Below are 21,506 nucleotides of genomic sequence, written 5' to 3'. Positions count from 1 at the left end.
TAAAATTTTCATTAGAAAAAACTGGATGCATGGTATGCTCTCGACGAGGACATTCACTATTGATGCCCTCTTTATATCTTACTAACCTTTTATTAATTGAAGTAGTCCAGGACTTATGATAGATATTAAACTTACATGAGCTCTACATATCAGAGATATTCGAGAACGCAGCTAAAAAAAGGCATTAATTTGATGAGAGTATTAGCAGGAACCAAATGGGGAGCCGATAAGGAAGTTCTGCTTAAAGTGTATCGATCTATGCCAATCGATATAAGTCGTGAGGTGAAAGAACATGTAAAGCTGGTTGCGTAAGTGGACATCCATAACAAGTAATAAACTCAGAACAATCAATGAAACTGTACAGGCATGGGACTCATCATACAGACCCATTAGAAGAGAGGAGGTAGTTGTGTCTCGGCTGCGAATTTGTCATACCCGGCTAACGCAGGATACCTGATGTGTAGCAACTCTATCATTCCGTTGTGCAGTACATAAACAACTGTCTGTCCGTGAAGCCCATGATTTCAGAATGTCTTGTTAGTTTTCTGTAATTATTGGTTTTTAAAGATTTTCGACATTTGTTGCACTATGAGAGTCTGAACTGGGTTTAACACCCTGGCACTTAAATGAAGTAATAGAGAAAGAAAGAAGATATTAAGAGCATAATAACCGAAAGGTTCCAAAAATTCCCCCCATTATTGTCACTTACGTTCAACTTTGTACATTGTATTTCAACTTTCAGGAATGGTTTGGCCACAACAAGGTGCTCACATTATAATCCGGTGGTTCCGCTGGGCGGTCCCAGTATCCTATTCAGTGGAAGCAATGAGAGCTCTGACTGCTAAAGGATGGGATGTGACTCACCCTCTTGTACTTAAAGGATTCTTCTCAGTAATATCTTGGATAATTCTCTTTTGTTTAGGTGCCCATATTGTTCTTAGGATAAGAAAAGGAGTATTTGTATCATAGAAATTTAATTTTTAATTATTTATTTATTTTGTTGCTAATTTTGTAAATATTTTCATTGCTCAAAGTTTGGTGATAATTTAGATTTTATTATTTAGTTTGTCCGTTAGATAACTTCCTAGTTTTAGACAAACATATGTTATTTATTGTAATTGTAGAACTGCTGTATACATAACTTATTTTTTACGAAATGAAAGAGTTCCATCCTACAACCCAGTCTGTAAAGATAAACACTCCCAAAACAGTGTTCCTATCGTTAGAAAGTAAATAAAAACGAAGTTTTTAGCATTCCTTTTTTATTTATTTTTGACCTCTTAACAATTTTAAACAGTATTAAACTTAAACAGTATTTTTAGTTAATAGATGTAACTAAGTAGAGGCTCATATCCGTGCACATTGCTTGGTTCATAGAAAAACCGAAACTGATGTTAGCGCAATAGGAAATAATAATGCACTATAGATTGTGTGCACCACAACATTGAAATTGGTTATCACTATTTAAACCACAAGTTAAAGCGGCAATAGATGAGAGCTTAAGTTGCAGTTTCTAAAATGTAATAAATTCATGCATAACATTATACGTTTTCATTTTAATAGGATAATTTAAAAAATACCTTTTTTAAATTTCACTTCTTATTTTATATGATATTTGCAACTTTGTTACGTAACGAACAAGCGCGACTACAAAGTAAAACAGAACGGGATTGTGGATCGAAGAAGTTACCTCCAAAAAGTTCAACGAAGATCTCTAGGCCATTTTCGCTTCTGTCTCCTTGATGGCTTACCTGAAATGAAGAGGTTCGATTCACCACTAGGGTGGTCTCCTGTGGATAATGAAACGGTAAAACCGTACTAAGTGTATACTCACATTAATACATTATTATGCAGTATTAAGGAAATTGATTAATAATTTCTTTCCTATCTTTCTCTCCCTGTTTAATTGGCCTATTTTCGGAAGCAGCGATTAGAATAGAACAATAAATTTTCGGAGCCTCTCATTAGAATATAAAATTTGAGCACTGCAAATTTTATTTTTGTAAATATCTTCATTAACTTCACATTTACTAAACCCAGATAATTTGTTATAATCGTTTTCCGGTATTCGGGAAAACTCTTATTCTAAGCTTGGAAATGATCTCAATAGTTCCACTTAAATCTGGTGGCAAAATTGGGATCAGGGAAAGAAGAGTGCGGGGTGAATGAGAATGAAGAAAGTTAATATCTGAAAATGATTTATAACGAAGCATGAAGACCTAGAATTATAAATGAGAAAAACTATTACCTAATACTATCTCAACAAAAAGTTAACTAGCTCGCAGAAAGCAATATTCCAAGTCTGTTATTATTAATGTTGTATTAATAATTTAACTAAAAAGAAAGGGCGTTAATATTGATCTGAAACCTTGAAGAAATACTACCAAATAAGTTACACCTCAGTCAATGTTTGGATGGCAAACTCACCACTTCAAATCGTGTTCTAATGTTCAGTCTTAATTCCGCACTGCAAGTAGGCTTATCAGTTATCATTTTCTGTTTTTGGCGCGAAAATTTAAAAGTTAAATTGGATAAGTTAATTTAAAAAATTAAATCAATCAATAATTAGGTAAATCTAAAACCTCAGTTTTATGAATCAGATCAACAATCCGTAAGTATTTCTTATTTAGTAAATTTTTATTAAAAAAAACATACGCTGCAATAATTCTGAGTCACAATAAAAAAAATTGTCTTACAATTCAAACAGACATATCCATTTCATAGAAGTACTGTAATTCATATTTATGAGTTTAATTATTGTTTAGGAGTTACAATCATATATTTATTTACCAAAATTTACTCAATTATCCGATGTCTTTCTTTTTCTTTTAAAAGGCGTTCTTTTTGTTTAAATTCATTTTGCGAAACCCTTACAACCACAACTTTACATTGGTTAGGTCTTCAGTGCTGGATAATAGTACACAACTTTATATGTTTCATTGACCTAGAGCAGGGGTCGGCAACCTATTTCAAGTAGAGAGCCATTTCTTCTTAAATAATTTTAATTAATCTTACCAAGAGCCGCAAGGATGATAGTGTAAAAAGTTGTAGTAGATCATTTGTATTCACAAATTATTATTTTATGATATTCAGTAACGTTTAAATGTTTTATTTATTTCTGTACCTCGGAGGGAAAAGGCACCATGTCCATTTTTTTCGATTTTCGGATTTTGGCATCATTTTACAAATTTTTTGTTGCTCTTTCTACAGGTGTAAAGCACTATGTCCTATGTTTACTATTTAGCGATTTATGTATTTTTAAAAAGCGCTATGATACTTCATTGCTTAAGGGTAAAAGGCACTACATGGGCATAAATTTTTTCACAATGGAGATGAAAGTAAAATATTTTAAAATATGGGAGTTAAAGTGGCCATACCAACTATAATAATTATGGTGAGAAGTACAGGAAAGAGTATAACCGGAAAAGTGGAACAAAAAATGAATTTGGAAAAATATCTTTATTTGGCTCCCAGTAAAATTTACTTTTTGTGACATGGTGCCTTTTCCCTCAGAGGTACAGATTTATTTTCACATATTGCAAAGTAAATTAACAAATAAATAATAACTAAACCTGTGTTTGAATGAAAATGGCGGGAGTACTATATAATTACGTACTGTATTTTAATATAATTCTATTCAATTTCAAACCTATCACATTTAAAATTCTTTTTGAAAAAATATCTTTATTTTAATAAATGAAATTTTCATTTGTTTCGATAAAATTGAAATATACAATACGTATATTTTAGACAGGCTGAAGAGCCACAAAATTTGGTTAAAAGAGCCGCATGCGGCTCGCGAGCCGTGGGTTGCCGACCCCTGACCTAGAGGCATAGCCGAGTTAGAGGCGAGGCACGTAAAGCTAAGATGAATTTGTGGTATAGCTGGGTTCGATTACCGGTCTAGTCCTTGGAATTATGTTAATTAATTGTTTATATTAATTAATTAGTTATTAATTTTATAAGAGAAATTTATAGAAAAGTATGTTTGCTAGACGCCACCGTACTCGAAATCTAATTTGATAGTTGGATGTAAAGTCCACCCAAAAAAAATAGTTATTGTAACTACATCACTAACTTACTTTAATTGCGCACAAAGGCCGCAAGTTTATTATTTTTTCTCAATTTTTTAAAATTACCAACAAATTTGCTTCTGGTTCCCTAACCCTAATTACAAATAAAAATAAAAAAAAAATAAAAATTGTTTTAATCAATGTTTGTGACTAAAAAAACGTTAACGTCTTCTATTAAAATTGGATTTTAAGTAACTTCAACTCTTGGAACGATTTACTACTTTACAGCAAATGGTCCACGATGGATGAAACGAATATCAATTGGTCTTGACTGCAATTCAGAAATGGGCTAATTTTGAAATGGACTTTTTTAAATATATCAGCCGCTAGTTTTTCATTAATGGACGAGTGTTCAACGCAGGTTGCCTGAAAACCTCCTACGAGGTCTTTCTTCTACATCAGCATAAACTTAAGTAGCAACCATCGCAGACTAGAGACCTAATTTTTATTATTAGTCCCTGCTACCTCTTCGTGGCCACACCAAAATCACAAAAATGAAGGGATAGAAATTTCAGCCTGGTGTTAGCGGTTGATTTCTTCCATGTTTCAGACAATAATAAATTTCTTAAACGTTGAAAGCCATCCAGCGACTTTTTAAAACCATATTACTTTAAATATTGTGAAAGAGTGTGTTAGCATGCTGATCAGTCAATCCGAAGATAATAACATAATAATACAAAAATGTAAGAAATTTATTGAATTTTGCAACTCGTTCTTTTATTACTTAATTACTATTTTTCAAAATGGTCCGAAATATCGCTGCATTGTTAAAGAAACTTACTACAATGGATTAAAAGAAGATACGGAATCTTGAAGAAATTTAACTTTAACCGAGATTAGTGACAAAATGAAAAATTATGAAAAAAACTGATTACATGAACTGAATGAACTCAAAAATTGGATCAGTTAGACAGAGAAACTCAGAAAAGAAATTTAATTCTATTTGTATTTTGTAGGAATTCAGTTTATACTGGGAATTAGAATATTTCATCTGATTTGTATTCAATGACAAACTGGATTTGAAACTAGAACAGTTGGACTTTTACTTTATTAGAGTAGAAGGAAAGAAGGTGCTACAGGAAAGTCCAGCAACAATTAAAATGACCTCATTTCGAAGACAACTTTTAATTTTATGTAGTACTGCACGAGACCGAGACGAGGCGAGACTTTATGCAGATCTCGCCTCGGTCTCGTATGACAAGTGTCTCGTCTCGATCTCGGTCGCGGTCTCGTCGAGATATCTCGTTTTTTTAAATTTTTGTTTAAGTATTAAAAAGGAAAAAAAATGAACCCAATATTGAGGCAATCAAAATGAATAAAAAAATGGTTTGTTATTAATAATCTTTTCAAAAATTGTTATTATTTTCTAATAATTATTTTAATTTATATATTGATATTGATATAAAATAAAAAAATGTGTGTAAAAGAAGACAACTACTTACCCTTCAATGCATCATATATTACTATTACTGTTATATATCTTTATATATCTGAAAAAAATCTGACGATTCACCTTTTGACGACGATGACGACTACATCAATATTTTTGCACCATTTACTCAAAAATCAGCAAAAATCACCGAAGCATGGAAGACAGAAATAATTAATTATACCAAATTAGACCAAGCACCAGTAGACGTTGACATTTTAGAATGGTGGAAAACACATGAGAATTCCTTCAAAAATTTATCTAGAAGGCCGAAAGATATTTTTAGTATCTGCGCAACTTCAGTGCCAGCTGAAAGATTATTTTCGCAAGCTGCGATGATAATGACCAATAGAAGATCTTCTCTAACTTCTGACTCAGTAAAAGCACTTTTATGTATCAATGCTTGGGCAAAGAGAAATTTAAAAACGAAAATTTGTGGCAATATTGTTTAGATGCATAGATAGTTTTTTTTTTAATTCATTAATTCTAAAATATAATTCAAATAATATCAAAGTTCAAAGTATTAGATTATTAATAGTGAAATTTATGAAATTGAATGAATGAATGATATGAATAGTGAAATTTAGTGAATTTATGTAAAAATTATGTAATACGAAGTCAAATAGAAGTAGTATTATTGAACATATAAAATAAAATCGAATCTTTTAATAATTAATTCAATACCCGTAATGATTATTTATTATTAAAGAACACAATTTTATAATTTTGTAGCTAAAAATTAATATTTGAAAAACCGAGACGAGACTGAAATTTCTCGAATAAATCTCGACGAGATATATATATAATGTCTCGATCTCGGTCTCGGTTGCTCAAGTCTCATCTCGTTCTCGGTACCGAGACCGAGATTTGTCTCGATTCTCGTGCAGCATTAGTTTTATGGTACTCAAGCTCAAGAATACTAAGTGAAGAAGTGTAAAATATTAAGAAAAGATTACTCAAATGAGGTACTGACGATACGTACGGCACTTAAATAGCAATTGATAGTGGCAAGAAAATTAGAAAAGTAATAAAATATGATATATTAATTATGAAGGATGCAAATACTAATTTGATTCAATTTAATTTCCTATAAAATATGTCAGTGAAACATCAGTTCTGTTAATGTCCTATTAAAGAATAACATTACGAATTTCATTACAAAAATTAAGAATCATTTAGAACACTTCAAATATACCCAAAAACAAAACTTAATGTTGGTACCCAAAGCGGGAGATTATTTTCAGACCCGAAAACGCATCCATAGTATCAGAATCCATGGTAAATAATGCAATTTGGCTACTGCTTGGATGTACGAGACGATGTATTGGCTTTTCAATGTTGAGAGCTAATAACCAAAAGTGAAAAATTTAGAACATATTATGTCAGTCAGTTTGATGTTTTTTTGTTCGAAACTTTTGTTGAAAAACATGGTATTGAATCTTGTGTAAAGTTTTAGATTTTCCGCTACCATGGACTCCAGACAAAGGCATTCGAAGGAAGCTGTATGGAATCAAACATAATAAGCGAAATCATAAGAAATTGTAATATTTCTGGTAGAATTATAATTTTTTTTTGCGTTTATTTTTGCTACAATAAGTGTTATAAGTAACAGTGAAAACAGAAACAATGAAGCATACAAATGGAGAAGTTACCAAATGAAGAAATAACACACCAAAACATTAGGCTGTAAGTCATTCTCTTCACTTGAAAGATCAAGGGGGCCACTGTTTCTTAGTGTACAATAGTTCGAAGTATTTTAGATTGAAGGGACTGAATCCTTTGGAGATTTGTGCGATTGGTTGAACCCCACAGCTCTATTCTATGCGCCCAGATGGGTTTTAAAATAGTAGTATAAATTAGTCTTTTGTAGTCCAGAGAGGGTCTAAGTAAAGTAAAAATATAATTAAAATAAAATATTAAGAGCCAATATTCTTGATTTATGTAATATATGTATTTACAGAAAATGATAATTTTAAATTCCGTTTCTGCTGTAGACATTTATTCAGTAATTTACAAGAAATATCTACGACAAATTTTATATAACCAATAATTTACGAGTATTTAAAATGCAGAAAATAAATTCCAATGATTCGGGTAGTAGAGCTTTTTATTAATTTTTTGGTTGATTTTCATTTTAATATTGACGCTCAAAAAGGTATGTATAGGCGCGCGAAGGCACCTACTCCCAGAAGCGGAAGACGCGAGAGTTTTAGAGAGGGTTAGCTCCTAGTATCCTTAGTACGTAAGCCCAACCACCTCGACAAGGTTGGACACCAAGTGGGGTCAAGGCCGGAAGGGCCAGGGCCATAAAGAGGACAAACAAAAGACACCGAGACAACCCCTGAAGATGGAGAAAAACTGATGCTGAAGAAAAGAATATGTAATGAAAGGATACAGGAAGGCTGTTATTGATCTTCTGGCCGTTGAACGAGGTACTCCGGTGCCTGGAAAGAACAGAAATGAAAACACATCTAAGGTTATAAGATGCGAGGTTACAGAAGTTTGTCGGGAACCAGAAGCGCGGGAAAAAGCGTGGCGGGAAAGTTAAAAGGGCCGCCAAGAAAAGCTGTGTACGACTGAACAGTATGCAATGGGTGAAAATTCCTATTTTCGATCGAATGACGCTTCAATAATTGATTTCGATTGTATTCGTCTAAATGTATTACATTATGTTAGAGACTTCACAGAAGATTTATGTTTATCATTTTTTTATTTTTTTTATTATTTACCGGTATTACAATCTTAATAAATACGAAAATAGAAACTTAAGGACAATGCCACAAAAAGTAGTTGAATTGAGATAAATTGATGATCCTATGTTTTCCTTAAAAAGTAATCCATTAAATCAATAATATTCATTATGATTTTTAACATTAATGAATTTACAATTGAGTGCTCGCATGGGTGTAATCTTATAGGATTATCTCAGGTTAACGCTCTATTACAAGAAGATACCAGGTTGCAATTCAGTTGTTGGCCCTGAGTTTTTCTCTTTCCACAAGCTTTTTACATCTCACTTCTCCGTGATAGTCAGTGTTCTTTGCAACAAGAGAACTAATCTTTATACGTTGATGCAACTTAAAATAAAAAAAGATATAAAATGACTCTGTCCGCACTGAAGAATTGAAAGAGGCTCCTAGGAATAAAAAAAAAACTAAGGGTGGTCTCCAAATTTAATTTCTATGAAGTGTAAATATTAATGTTGAGATGTTAAATCAATTGTAAAAAAAATATACTTATAATAATTCTGGTTTTTATAATGAATTACAGTCTGGTGAGTTAGAGGTAGTTTAGAAATGAGGAGTCAGGGTCAGCCTTGATTGTAAACTTCAGTTTTCCATTAAGCTTCATGACTCAGTACAGTGTAGTCTGTTCCTTTGGAAACTTGTGGAAGTTTATTACAGTTGGATTCAGTACGTATTATGTTTAAATATTAATATTAAATATTGCATGAATACTATTGCATGAACCAATACAAAAGGTGAACCAATAACCATGAACAACCAATGCATAAGCGTGACGATACAAACGAGTTTTTGGATTTATTTGGGTTTTTGTCTCATCATTTTAGTTAGATAAATATCAACTGTACTTACGTTATAAATAACAATTAATTTAGTTATTAGTATTGGGAAATGTTTAAAAGTATGTTCTAAATATTTCGAAATGGCAGCAATTAAAAGTAAACGAAAATTTTAACATTAATCTGACTGCGATTAAGAGGGTAACTAAAAGAAAACATTTTCTGTTTATTAATTCATTGAAAAAAAATAACCAAATAACATAACTTATAATAATTTAAATCCTGTTCATAATTGTATTCAAACAATTTGATCATAGTCTTGAGGTTCATTAATAAGGAAGATATATGCATGTACAATGAATCAATAAAATACATACATGCGAAAAACAGAGTAAATTACATGGTAGGACAGTTGTATAAGGGTTGATTAGTTATCAATATTAGTAAACAGGATCTATATTAGCAGAATTTAAAAGAAATACAATATTTAAGAAAACCATTGTTTTGGATATTAATAGTTACGTATAGTACTTTATTTATATCTTCTTTTTTAATTTACATGAACATACAGTTTAATCTTAAACTGGCAGCAATGGATAGAAATCCGACCGCAGAAATCGTCTCCTACTAATTTGTATATTTTATGTGTTACAAAAATGAATACTTCCAAAATGAAAAAAGAAGAAAAAGAAAACAAATAAATCTCAAAATAATAAAATTGTGTGTATAACTAAATATGGAACAGCGTTTAAGAAAAAACTAAAAATTAAATTCTTTAATCAAAAAGATTTTACATCTTCCGAACGCTAAATTATATTTGAATAGTTTGTTTATTAAGTTTTTAATATTGATCCTACTATTGTATTTTTTAAAAGTAAACAAAATGAAAAGTTTGTAAAATATAAGAGAATATTTTTCTCAAAATAGGAAAGTATGTGTGAGAATTGCCTCAGAAAGGGAATTTTTGAGGGAGGCATTATAGTTAAGAAGTTTAATCATTTGGTACCTCAATAGGGATTGTTTGATGTAATCATACATATATTAAGGACGAAATATTAGATTAGTTTGTTTTAATTATACAGAAAATTTTTTTTTGTTTTTTTTTTAAAGGAGGTGAAATGCTTTTTACGCACAGAGTGCCGGACTCCCAACTAAACGGCCTACCGGCTAAAATACCCCCTTCATCACTGGACCTAGCCTGGATTCACTTTACATCAGGCTAGGCCTCCCAACCTGACCCTAATTAGGGATTCGCATCCTCCTCATCCAACTCCCTTTATTCAGAAAATTATACAGAATAATAATATAAGAATTCTATATATTATAATAATAAGTTACTTGTTTAAAAAACTGCATGTTTTTAACGAATTCTACTTAGAATTATAATTTACAAGTGTCTTTGTTATGGGTCTGATAAGTTCGATACAAAGAGATGAAATGAAGTGGGTGTTAGTTTTTACCAAACAAAGAAATGAAACTCAGTTGGAAACTACGCGAATGTTATTAATAAAAACCTTTAAAATTTATTATCATTCTCTCACTATGACGAAATCATTTTAGTTTTATTGAATTTCCTCGCAACTTTGACTATTATAATACTGCTATTATTACTAGTAAAAAATAACTAATAAATCAGTGGTTTTTAATATTTTAGGTTTTTCTTAGTTTATGCAATGTCATTATTTAGCGTAGTATTTCTTTCTCATAACATTTAAAGTTATTTAGTTAACTTCATTATCTGCTGTTGATATTTTTAATATGGAGAAGTGATGAAAAAAGCCCAAATATTTCTGTCGTATTTCCTGCAGTTTTTTTTAAACATTTTAATCAAATTAGTTTTTATAATTACTCAAATTGTCCTTCAGAATATTTAATATTTGTGTACATTTGAATGTAATTTTTGGGGTAAACAATTATCAAGTTGGATAATATTGTTGAAACAGCTGAAGATGGCTCCGAAAGTATTCAAAATAAATTAGACCAAACTCAGTTGAAGAAGACAAAGCATTCTTTAAAAAAAAAAAAAATTAACTCAAACTAGGAACACTAGACACACCCATAAGATGAGAAAGATTGCTTTCCTTCTTGGAGAGAACATACCTTTGAATGAAATTTTTTGTTAGCCACATTTGGCCAACATTTTTAAATTAAAAAAAAAAAATTAAAGTAATCGCCTATTTTTTCAGGAGGGCTTTACGTCCAACTACCAATTAGGTGTCGCGGACGGAGGCGACTAGCAAAGATACTTTACTGTAAATTCCTTTTATTAACCACTAAATAAAACCCAAAACCTAAAAAGGGAATCGAACCATATTACTTCTTAGCTCTGCAGGCCTCACCTCTAACCGCTTCGTGGCGCCAAACATTACAACAGTTTAATTTGAATTTGAGAATCAATGTGTTTGTGTAATTAATTACCTTTGAAAAAATCACAAAAAATAAGGCTAAATAACTCGCAAAATAAATACGAAAAATGCAGTACATATATTGTAACTATAGGTGCACAAAAATAAAGTCTAAAATTTGTACTTCAAACTAAAAATTCAGAAAAAACAAAATGAGTGAACATTCACTCAAGGAAATGCACTAAAATGTTCACTTTAAAATGCTAATGCTAGACTTTACCTTGATTGCTCCGTTTGCTGCTTCAATAGGCCAACTGCAATTCTTGTAAACTTGTTTTAACACGTCAAAGTAGCTATCTATGCTTTACAAGTATCGCCTCTCGGTTCCCGTGGCGTCTTTTTTAAATTTATAATTATTCATATGTGATTGAAAAGATTTACTTCATTCACTCATTCACAGATAAGAGGGTGCTTAAAACACAGCTTCGCAATTGATAGTCCATATCTTTGGATGGACTTTTCAATAATTACATTTATCCCTTAGCATAGACTGATGTAAGTCATTCTGTTAGCTGTTGAAAATATAGTGCCGTAGTAAGAGTGGTAAGTCAAATGTAGGAAAGTGTTGCATTTGAGCGGGGGCAAGAGAAATTCATTGTCATCAAATATTTATCATTTTCTCTTACTCTAAAGGGAGTGGAAGTATCGCGATCGTATTGAATTTTCGAAATTGGGTTTAATAATATGCGTTTTAGGTCCCCTAATTTTTTATTTACGATTACTCTTAACGGTACTATACATGTTTGGTTGAAAATTATTTTTGTGACGAATGAGAGTGGAAGCGTTATGGAGTGAAAGAAGATGTCGAGGATTGAGAGGTATGTTGAGATAGTTTGAACATATAAAAAGGATGAACGAAAAGAGATAGACAAAACAAGTACACTAGACGAGTGAGGATGGAAGAATCAGATTGAGGACGTTGTAGGCAAAGGTCTGCTTAGTAGTGCCCTAATTAAGTTAACGATGTACCTATTAATATAATTGTTTTTAAAAAAATTGACTTTCTACTGATGATATTTGACGCTGTTGATCACTGCAAAGGGTCTTAACTAAATTACAGCACACAATCACCACCATCTGTACCTGTGTACGAGGTATATTTATTTGATTTGAATTTTTTTTAAATTTAAACACAGCTAACGATTATTAAAAACTCGAGATATTCGATAAATATCGCTAATAATATCCAGTACTGCAGTAATTACATTTTAAATAGGAGATTAAAATTCCAAAAATCGACTTTGAAAATTTATTTAATTAGTTACACTGTCAGCTCCTTTTCAATCTGAAATGTACATATTCAATTACCATGTAATTCTTTACATCCATTTATGTTTCTTTTAGGTGTTTCTAATAATGGCAGTGCAAGAAAATGTAGTATCGGTGGATTCAATATTAACTGTCAGAGATGCGTTTAAAACATATGATGGAAGTGAGTACATCCTCAAAGGATTAAATATGAATGTCAAGCAGTCAGAAATGTCAGTATAAAAAAATAACAATAATCTTTATTTTTATCACTAAGTTGTTTAATAGACTTTTAAAATCGTGTTAACAATTTGAGATCTAGGTGTATTTTAGAGAAAATAGAGATAAGAATTGAAAAAGAGATAGACATTCTAATTCCATTTGTTTTTTCTAGTTATTGTCTGCTGGGAGCAAGTGGGTGCGGCAAATCAACCTTATTAAATTTGATAGTAGGTTTAATGGATTTAGATTCAGGTATTATAAAGACAACTATAAAATCTAGGCAAGATTTAGGATATATGACGCAGGTAAGATACTGTTTGTTCTCTGATTTCATTTAATCTGATTCTAATTTCCAATTTTTTTACTTGCATAAAAACAGTCGTAAGTTTGATGAAGAAAAGAGTGCCTTTTCACTGTTTGCATCTCATTAGTCTGAGCTAGTAAACATACAGCGCAACCTGCCGGGTTCTCCAGCTCCTCTAAATTCTTTTGGATCATTAAGGATAGTACAAGAATTCTGGTTATAAAACCTTGGGCTATTCTTGAGGAGCGGATTGTAAGTCAGAACTGTAAAATTGGCCTGAGGATAGTATAAACTTCCGAGAAAAGTTCTTTTTTTCGAAAATTTGGTTGAAATTTTCCATACACCTGTTTCCTATTTTTTAGGATCCACGCTGATCTCAGTTCTTCTTTGTCTTCGATAATCCATGTACTTTTAGTCTGCATTAATCTTGAGGCCGCATTCTGCAGTAGTAACGCTCAGCGGCTCCCAGCAGCATTTTAATAGTGCTTTCTGCGATTCATGATTTAAGAGTAACGTCACCTGCTTAGGTCAGAGATTGATATTTCTTAAAAATAATGATAATGATAATAAAAAATAATATAAATAAAAAAATATACACAAATAAAAATACAAAATTATACGTATAAATAAAAATAAATTGAGAATGGGTTACATATCTGGGATTTCTGCTTTTGCACAACTTATCACGGGAAAATTGAAAACTGAAGTAAAATTCAATGTGTTGATCATTATTAGTATGTCCACACAGTCGGCTGAGACGGGGCTTCAATGGGGCACCATTTCGTTTTGGAAAGTTACAAAAAAAAAAAATCAGACCTTGGCTTACTTACATGACGGATGATAAGAAGGAGTGAGGAATTATATGAAAGAAATAATATGTTGTAAATTACAAGAAGGCGTTACTGCGTATGGTTGCTTAGTGGCTTAGCTTTAGATATGTTCCAGAACCAGCCTCCATGCCTGGCTCCAAATTTAAATAAATGAAGTAATAGTAATCGTTACCTGTTTTTAATATAGAGGTAGAAAAAGCATGGTGTAAAGCAATCTCAAATCTCAGCAGTAACTCACACAATACAATAAAATTTATTATTCAACTTCCACCACTCTGGAAAATTACAGAGTATTCTTCTCATTAAAAATAAATAACAACAAAATAATGAACTGAGTCCATGCTTCAGTGTTTGGGAGGTAATAAAATCTCTGTAATAAATAAATAAATAAAAAATTACATATTTATATAAAACAACTAAAACTCAATCTAAAATAATTAAAGTTCTATTTTAATATAACCTAATATAATAAAATAAAGTGCAATTTTTCTCATACATTTTCAAACTGTGATATTTCCCAACTATGCTAAAAAAACAAAAAACTCAACAATTTATATTGTTAATTGTTATTAATATTTCATAATCAATTCGGCTAACCTTCAATCCATCCTCCAGCCGACTTTTTATCAATTTTTTATCTCTTATTTTCATAGTTATTTTATCATGTAACTTCATATATTACTCACATGAAATATTTGAAAATTTGTAATAGCAGTGCACCATGTTGTCAGTATTTGACCTGTTATATTTTCTCGAGAAAACTAGTACTTTTGAAAAGAAAATGTTCAGTTTATTGCACTCTATATCCTACTACTATATACTCGTATACATATACTACTATATATTATATGGTAGAATTATATGCTCCTACCACTTTTTTTTTTTAAACAGCGGAAAATTTCGAAAAAATAAGAAACACAAATAAAAATGATTAAATACGTGTTTTTTATTTTTTCGAAATTTCCCGCCGTTCAAAAAAAGTGGTTGAAGCATATAACTCTGGTCACCCTGTATATACTCTTTACTACATTGATTTTCCTTATTTAAACGAAATCTTAAATGAGTGTACCTCATTCGCAAAAAAAAAAATGTTAAGGTATTTAATCATACTGTAAATTAATTCACAGTTTCCAGAGCAATTTTCTGTTGTAAAATTGTTAACAAGAATAAATTTCTTACATTGTAATATTCAGTAATTTACATTATTTGGGCTACTTAATTCTAATTACAACCCAATTTTTGAGATATTGCAATCTTATTGTTTCTTCTGAGAGTTATTTTAATAATATCTACCTGCAAGGCTCATTAAAAGCTTTGCTACAATTCAATGTTTAGAACAGATGGAGTAACCGAACATGTGACTTCTAAAAAGTCGAATTAGCTAAATCGCACAAGACTATGTAATTTTTAACGTTGAACACTACTATGCAGTCAATAAATATATTGTATCCATATTTAGAGGCACAAATAGAGGCGTTTAAAGCCCTCCTTTATAAACTGAATACTAACCTGATGCGCGGTTTCCAAACTTAGCGCTCTTTTCAAGAAAATTGCCTACAGAGTATATTCGCAGAAGGCTTTATTTTAAAAATATTTCAAGTTAAATGTAGACGTGGAATTAGTTGAGTAGTTAGTGCTCTAGATTCTTAAGCGAAGATCTCGGTTTTGAATTCAGCTGCTTGCCTTTTTCTAAGAGTCTCTTACAGTACACAGAGTAGTCTGCAACAATAAAACACTGTCTAGACTCTGGTAGTGCGCTCATATAAAGGGATTCCGGCACCAATGATCTCAGATGTTGACGTATCTTAAATTAAAAAAATACAGTATGATTTCTCACAAAATTTGCTCTTATTCAAGGTTCCAACTCATTAATATTCTTCATACTCGGAATATTTGACTCATATTATTTCTCATCATACATTATAGTTTGTTAAGACTATATTCAAAGTTTACAGAATAGCGTAGGAGCCATTTTTAAAAAGTGAATTATCCATTGAAAAAAGGGTTTCCTCCAGTTGAGGAACATTCTGCCAATTCGATACTCTTAGCTTCTCATTACAGTAAACAAAAGTTAAGGCCGTACCTTAAAGAAAAATGACACTTTAGAAGAAATTTACCGACTTTTTTTTTTGTTTTTAAGTAGTAACATTCAATTAATTTTCTGGAAAAAAATGTTCGTTATATAAGTTGTAGATTTGTTTTTAATTACCATATGAAGTAGAAATGAAACCATTTTCAAGGAAATCTTAAAATACTGTAAAATCTTTTCAGAAAAGTGGCATTCCAGCCCCCTTATTTTTAAATTTTGGAATTTTTAAATTTACTTGTGATTTTAGTAAATTTATATAGGTGGCAAGACAGAACAATACACAAAAATGCACTGAAGAGAAAACCTTAACAAACAACCTTTTCCTTCAAAAATATGCCCTTAATAGGATAATAACAAACTGGCGTCTAACCAAAATGTCTAATATGAACTTCCTGCGATTTCTCGTTTTGGAGTTACTGGGACACACCACAGAGGGGGGAGACCATTTTGTAAAAACCACTTTTTCTTTCCAATCTCATTACCTCATAACTAATATTCCAATCGTTAAACCTGGGAAAATCCTTAAATTTCACGTAATTCTTAACACAAGAGTAACTTTTCAACTTTTATATTTTCAATCCAAACTGGTTGGAGAAAAATTGAATTGGTTTACACTTCGCTGGGTAGCAAAAAAAAATAAATAAATAAATAAAAAATGACAGCGCATAATTTTCTTATTGTTTAAGAGGTAGTATTGGGATGATTCATAGGTTTTATGTTTCATCGTAAAATCCGTTTTTATGATAATTTCTAAATTTTTATAACCAATGTAGAAAACTACTTTTCTAAATGATAAAACTTTATTACGTTTCAAATGTATTTTATCCTGATTGCATCAGAAATATGATGCTACTTTTTCCATTAATGTTTTAGAACTACTAAAAATTAGTATTCCTCAGTCCTATTCAACACGGACGTAAAATTAATATTAAGCGATCAGAATATGAATAAAGTCTACTTAAGTGTTCATTATGAAAGAAAAATACGAATATTATCGAAGGTTACTTTAAATGATTACATACTTTAATTTAAATATATATTATACATTATTACATTATATTTTTTATATTTATATTTTCCTTTAACGTTGTCGTTACACCAAACTCTTTTGTATGGGGCTAGACCCCGATGGCATATAAATAAATAATAATATATAAAAAAACATTATTATATTCTTAATAAGTTATACATTATATATTATTCATTTTATTTAAAGCTAACGTCAAGCTAGTCACCGTCAAACTTTAACACGAAGATAAAAATTGTTGATTTTACGTTATCTCCGAAAATATTGCTTTGAAACAAAAATCTAGTGTTTACTGGCCTAGATCCTCGTAATTGTGAGTTTGTACTGAACATCTCTGAGGCAGTAGTGACGTATGCCGAATTTTGACCACCTGAGTTTTAGCTCTTATTCATTTTTATAAAATTCATCATTGACCATTGTATTAATTATCTTTCTAGATGTCACAAGCCTGACTTGAGTCCTCTGTTACTTCTAGTAACTATTTTTGTATACTTTATATTTGCTGATTGAACTATCACAGCAAATTCATGGATGCCCCTATAGGACCTTTCTTATACTTTATCTCTAATTAAGAAATATCATTCATAATTACAAACACCTTGCATCAAACCTATATGTTAGTCTATGAAATAAGAAAAATATAATCTAAATTTAACTAGATCTATCAGTTCATAAAAATGCCAACGACAGTGCCTCTGTATTCCCAAGACTTGTGGTAACGTTAATTGGTCAGATTCGTTAAAATAAAAGAAAGCAAAGTGCTCACAGAAAACGCTAAATGCATGCGATTTTACGACTGCATGTAACATAAGGCACTCGTATGGTAAAAACATTGCAGCAGGCGCAACATTGAAGGCACTTCTTGTAAAATCTATTGGCTTCAGTGCAAACTGATCAATTAAATGATTTTTTAAACTTGAAGGAACTACAATCCGTTGCTAAATGTTTTTGTTTGCGTTTTCTCTGAATCTTGTTAACTTAGTTGTACTTCTTTAGCGTGAAGTTGCGAGATCGGACCTAGTGTGGGTTGGTGCTTTATTCTGAAGAATGCTCATTTATAATTTAGTGCAAATAATTAATAAGAAAATATAATCAAACAATCTTTCGAAGAGTTATCCCGAATTGCATAATATGAAAGTTAAGGTTTTTTGGGCCATATTTTGGCGGGATCTACTGTTGTGTTTACTAGCGGCCTTTCTACAATATTAAATTCATTCCTTAATTTCATTCTTCCTGAGAGGTACATCTGTATTTGCATGCAGTTAAATGCTTAGCCTTTTTTTAAAGAAAGAACGTTGGTATTAAAATAATTGTAAATGCTCGCACAATTAAATCTAGTTATCTGTTTTTAATCAAACTGTATAAGGGTTAATATTTCGTTTTAGAAACTGAACAGGCCCTTTTAACAACATAACTCACTATTTGGAGGTCACATTGGCAATATATCACGAAAGAAACTTTTAGTTCTTTACCATTGGAAAACTTGCAGATACCCATAGCAATTTGAAAGACCGACGCCATTATCTTGATTATTCTCATTCTCATCAGTCTCTATTGCACAGCTCACCCCTCAGAAGATGGATCTCTGATCTTAACCAAAAATTAAAAGAGAAAAGAGAGTGCTTCGAAGTATTCTGGAAGCTATCAAGTTTTCACTTTAGTTTATTATGTTACATGTGACTGGACCAACAGATTAGCCTGGAATACTTCTTTATAAGAAATTAATTTATACACGCTATTAATTGCTTCACCATTTGCATGGCTAAACATTTTTGCCTATCTTACTAATTATCTTACTGTATAATTAGAATTTAAAGCTGCCAGATCTGCCTCTTAAAATTCAAGTCTTGAATACAATTTTTTTTAAAATTAAAATTATGAAAATACAGGATACAATTATAGAATTATAGGCCTTGAAAATCTGAGAATATATTACATAAAATTTATCGTAGTAGTTTTTCCTTGCAGGAAAGTTTGTATATAATTTTGTCTACGACAAAATAACGAAGAATGAAAACAAAAACATTCTTCAAAATTGTTGGTGAATGACTAAAAAAAAAATCTATCAATATCTTTTTTGTTTTAGGAAACTAGTCTATACGAACAATTAAACATTTATGAAACCTTTTTTTATTATGGCACAATTTATGGTCTTTCAAAAAAACAAATTCAAACAGAAATGAATATGTTCTATACACTCCTAGACTTACCAGACAGACTGTTGAATATACAATTTTTAAGGTGAGTATTTATAAATTTTTTAATACAACTGTTTTTGACCTTGTACATTTCATTATTTCAAAGTATATTTAAAGTACAATGAAGATAATCTTTGAAATGATTTGTTTATGAAAAAAGAACGGGGCTAGTCGTTATTTTATTCAAAATTATATATTTAAAATATTTTTCTGCGAACAGAAAAATGAAGAAGCTCTGAGCAAAATAAGCCGGCTGCTGGAATTTACTATTATCTTCATTTACTCAAGTGATGTTACCATCACACTGAACTTAAACAAGATGTTTAAATAATTGCTTGTCCCAGAAGAATTAAATTTACAAGCATTAAACTATCGCTTATTTTTCAATAACCTGTTAGATGATTTACAATTTAGAGAAAAAATTATAACATTTTAGGATGACGTTTTTAGTACAAACGTCAAAAGATAAACAAATTTAGATTTTACTCAATAAAATAATCCAACTTCGACTAGTGTTTGCATTTAAATTTCTGTATACTAAGAAGTAGATAAATCTAAAAAGAATTAGCGACTTCGGTACGGGAAGAATTGAATTCCGAGAAATCGGGTATCATCTGTACCGAATCCATTCTTCTGTGCAAAGAATTGAATCTTCCTGAAATTCTGTGCTAATAATTCTTTGGATGGACACAAGCAACGCTCCTAAAATGATATGTATAAAATTAAAGAGCATCGCACTTTTCTGTTCACCAAAAGGTTTTTTTTGTCCAAATTTTATAGTACACATTTTCAGTATTGCATATCATCGCTAAATAGAACAGTTGCTAAAACTTATAACCGATAGTTACTAATTAGGGAGCTTTTTTTATAGGAATAAAATCTTGAATTTACAAGACTTACGTCGACTAATTTGCTTTTAAGTAAATGTAGGAGAAATTAAAGAGTAAAATAATAAACCAAATTTATATTGATAAATTTTAATTACATCCATTGTTCACTATAATAAATACATACGTGTTTAAATTATATAGGGTGAAGGGACCAGTAATTGACTGCTTAAGAAAAAATTCGAGTTTAAGATAGAACAACTTCCGTTATTTTGGCTCCAGGTGTAGGTTATAAAATTGTACCGCTCCAGTAGGATGTATTTTATTTTATTAATATTTTAAAAGCAGTAAATTCGATCTTTATGTCAACCAAAAATGATTTTTTTGGAAGTATGTCAATGACCCAGTAATTGACATACCGAATTTTCGGTGGAACCAGTGTTTGATATGGGGTGGGACCAGTAATTGACATATAAATACATTCATGAAACGACATAAGGTATGCATTCAAAATCACTTTTAAATCTAAATAAATCACTTAAATCACCTAAATCACTTTTTCAATTAGATTTATAACAAAAATTAGTCTTATTCATAATTAATTACAATCAGTTTTTAAATAGGCAAACCTAAATAATCTAATATTTTTTCAACCTTACCCTTTTTTATGCAGCTTTTGACGATCAACCCTTACACAACTGTACTACCGGTAACATCACAAACATCACAAAGTTACCAACTCTCCACGTATGTTTGATTTCGCACCTGGTACTTCTCTTGAGGGAGCTTCATTTTTCCTCTGGCCGTTTTCTTTGATGGAATTCTATGGTTTAGCTATTTCCTCCCTTTCTTCTTTGTCATGTGGCTAGGACCCAAAACTGAGGGAGAATGAGAGATTTTCCAACTCCGTTACGTGGGCGTCGTTTTTATTAGTCACGTAGGCCTCGGAAGCTGTTCGGCGATCACGACTATTCCAGTTTGTTGTTCATACATTGTTGTTCTCTACAGAATAATCATTCTGCATGCCTTCTTGAAATAAGGCGTACATTTGCTAATTCATTAATTTAAACACATTTTGTTGGAAGTTTTACTATTTATTTTATGTTGCCGATTTTTATCAATGATTTTATTTTACAATGTATTGAATTTTTAATTATAATAAAATTTATCAACCTATCTTATCATTTTCCCAGGAAGTCAATCTCTGGTCTCAAATAAAAAAGCTGTAGGACTAGTAATTGACATGTATGTCAATTACTGGGCAGGTTGCCGTTTCAGGGACCAGTGATTGACAGCCCCATTTTAATCCTCAATGCTTCATATAATTAAAA

At 31.0% G+C, this 21,506-nt stretch overlaps 2 protein-coding genes and 2 long non-coding RNA genes across 8 annotated transcripts in view; 2 read left to right on the top strand and 2 right to left on the bottom strand.

Moving 5' to 3' along the window:
- LOC141449420 (ABC transporter G family member 23-like) overlaps positions 1–1,254 on the top strand; it is a 41,717-nt gene extending 40,463 nt beyond the window's left edge. For both annotated transcript variants that reach the window (XM_074118856.1, XM_074118858.1), the window contains exon 15: positions 743–1,254. In XM_074118856.1, the coding sequence (XP_073974957.1) occupies positions 743–969 (227 nt within the window). In that variant the 3' untranslated portion in view covers positions 970–1,254. The remainder of the gene's footprint in view (positions 1–742) is intronic.
- LOC141449431 (uncharacterized) lies at positions 48–5,718 on the bottom strand. The gene is made up of 2 exons (XR_012455510.1): positions 3,826–5,718; positions 48–2,944 (listed from the first exon to the last, which is right to left on the bottom strand). It is a non-coding gene; the product is annotated as an uncharacterized lncRNA (long non-coding RNA).
- Positions 2,404–21,506, top strand: part of LOC141449419 (ABC transporter G family member 20-like) — a 72,950-nt gene continuing 53,847 nt past the window's right edge. The window contains exons 1-5 of one of the 3 annotated variants that reach the window (XM_074118853.1): positions 8,533–8,691; positions 8,773–8,915; positions 12,775–12,911; positions 13,073–13,205; positions 19,237–19,391. In XM_074118853.1, the coding sequence (XP_073974954.1) occupies positions 12,787–12,911; positions 13,073–13,205; positions 19,237–19,391 (413 nt within the window). In that variant the 5' untranslated portion in view covers positions 8,533–8,691; positions 8,773–8,915; positions 12,775–12,786. Of the gene's footprint in view, positions 2,612–8,532; positions 8,692–8,772; positions 8,916–12,774; positions 12,912–13,072; positions 13,206–19,236; positions 19,392–21,506 lie in introns of those variants that run through there. The other 2 variants (XM_074118854.1, XM_074118855.1) reach the window with 2 other exon arrangements.
- On the bottom strand, positions 13,203–15,749 carry LOC141449429 (uncharacterized). Of its 2 annotated transcripts, none has more exons than XR_012455507.1 (3): positions 15,544–15,749; positions 14,207–14,404; positions 13,203–13,726 (listed from the first exon to the last, which is right to left on the bottom strand). It is a non-coding gene; the product is annotated as an uncharacterized lncRNA (long non-coding RNA). The 2 variants fall into 2 exon arrangements; XR_012455508.1 differs by having other exon boundaries at positions 13,203–13,723.

This window comes from Rhodnius prolixus, unplaced genomic scaffold (assembly GCF_049639745.1).
Source record: "Rhodnius prolixus isolate KJV_2025 unplaced genomic scaffold, Rpr scaffold_2, whole genome shotgun sequence".
Taxonomy (NCBI): Eukaryota; Metazoa; Arthropoda; class Insecta; order Hemiptera; family Reduviidae; genus Rhodnius; species Rhodnius prolixus.
Note: the sequence above shows the minus strand (reverse complement) of the source record. Positions and strands in the feature narration are given on the sequence as shown.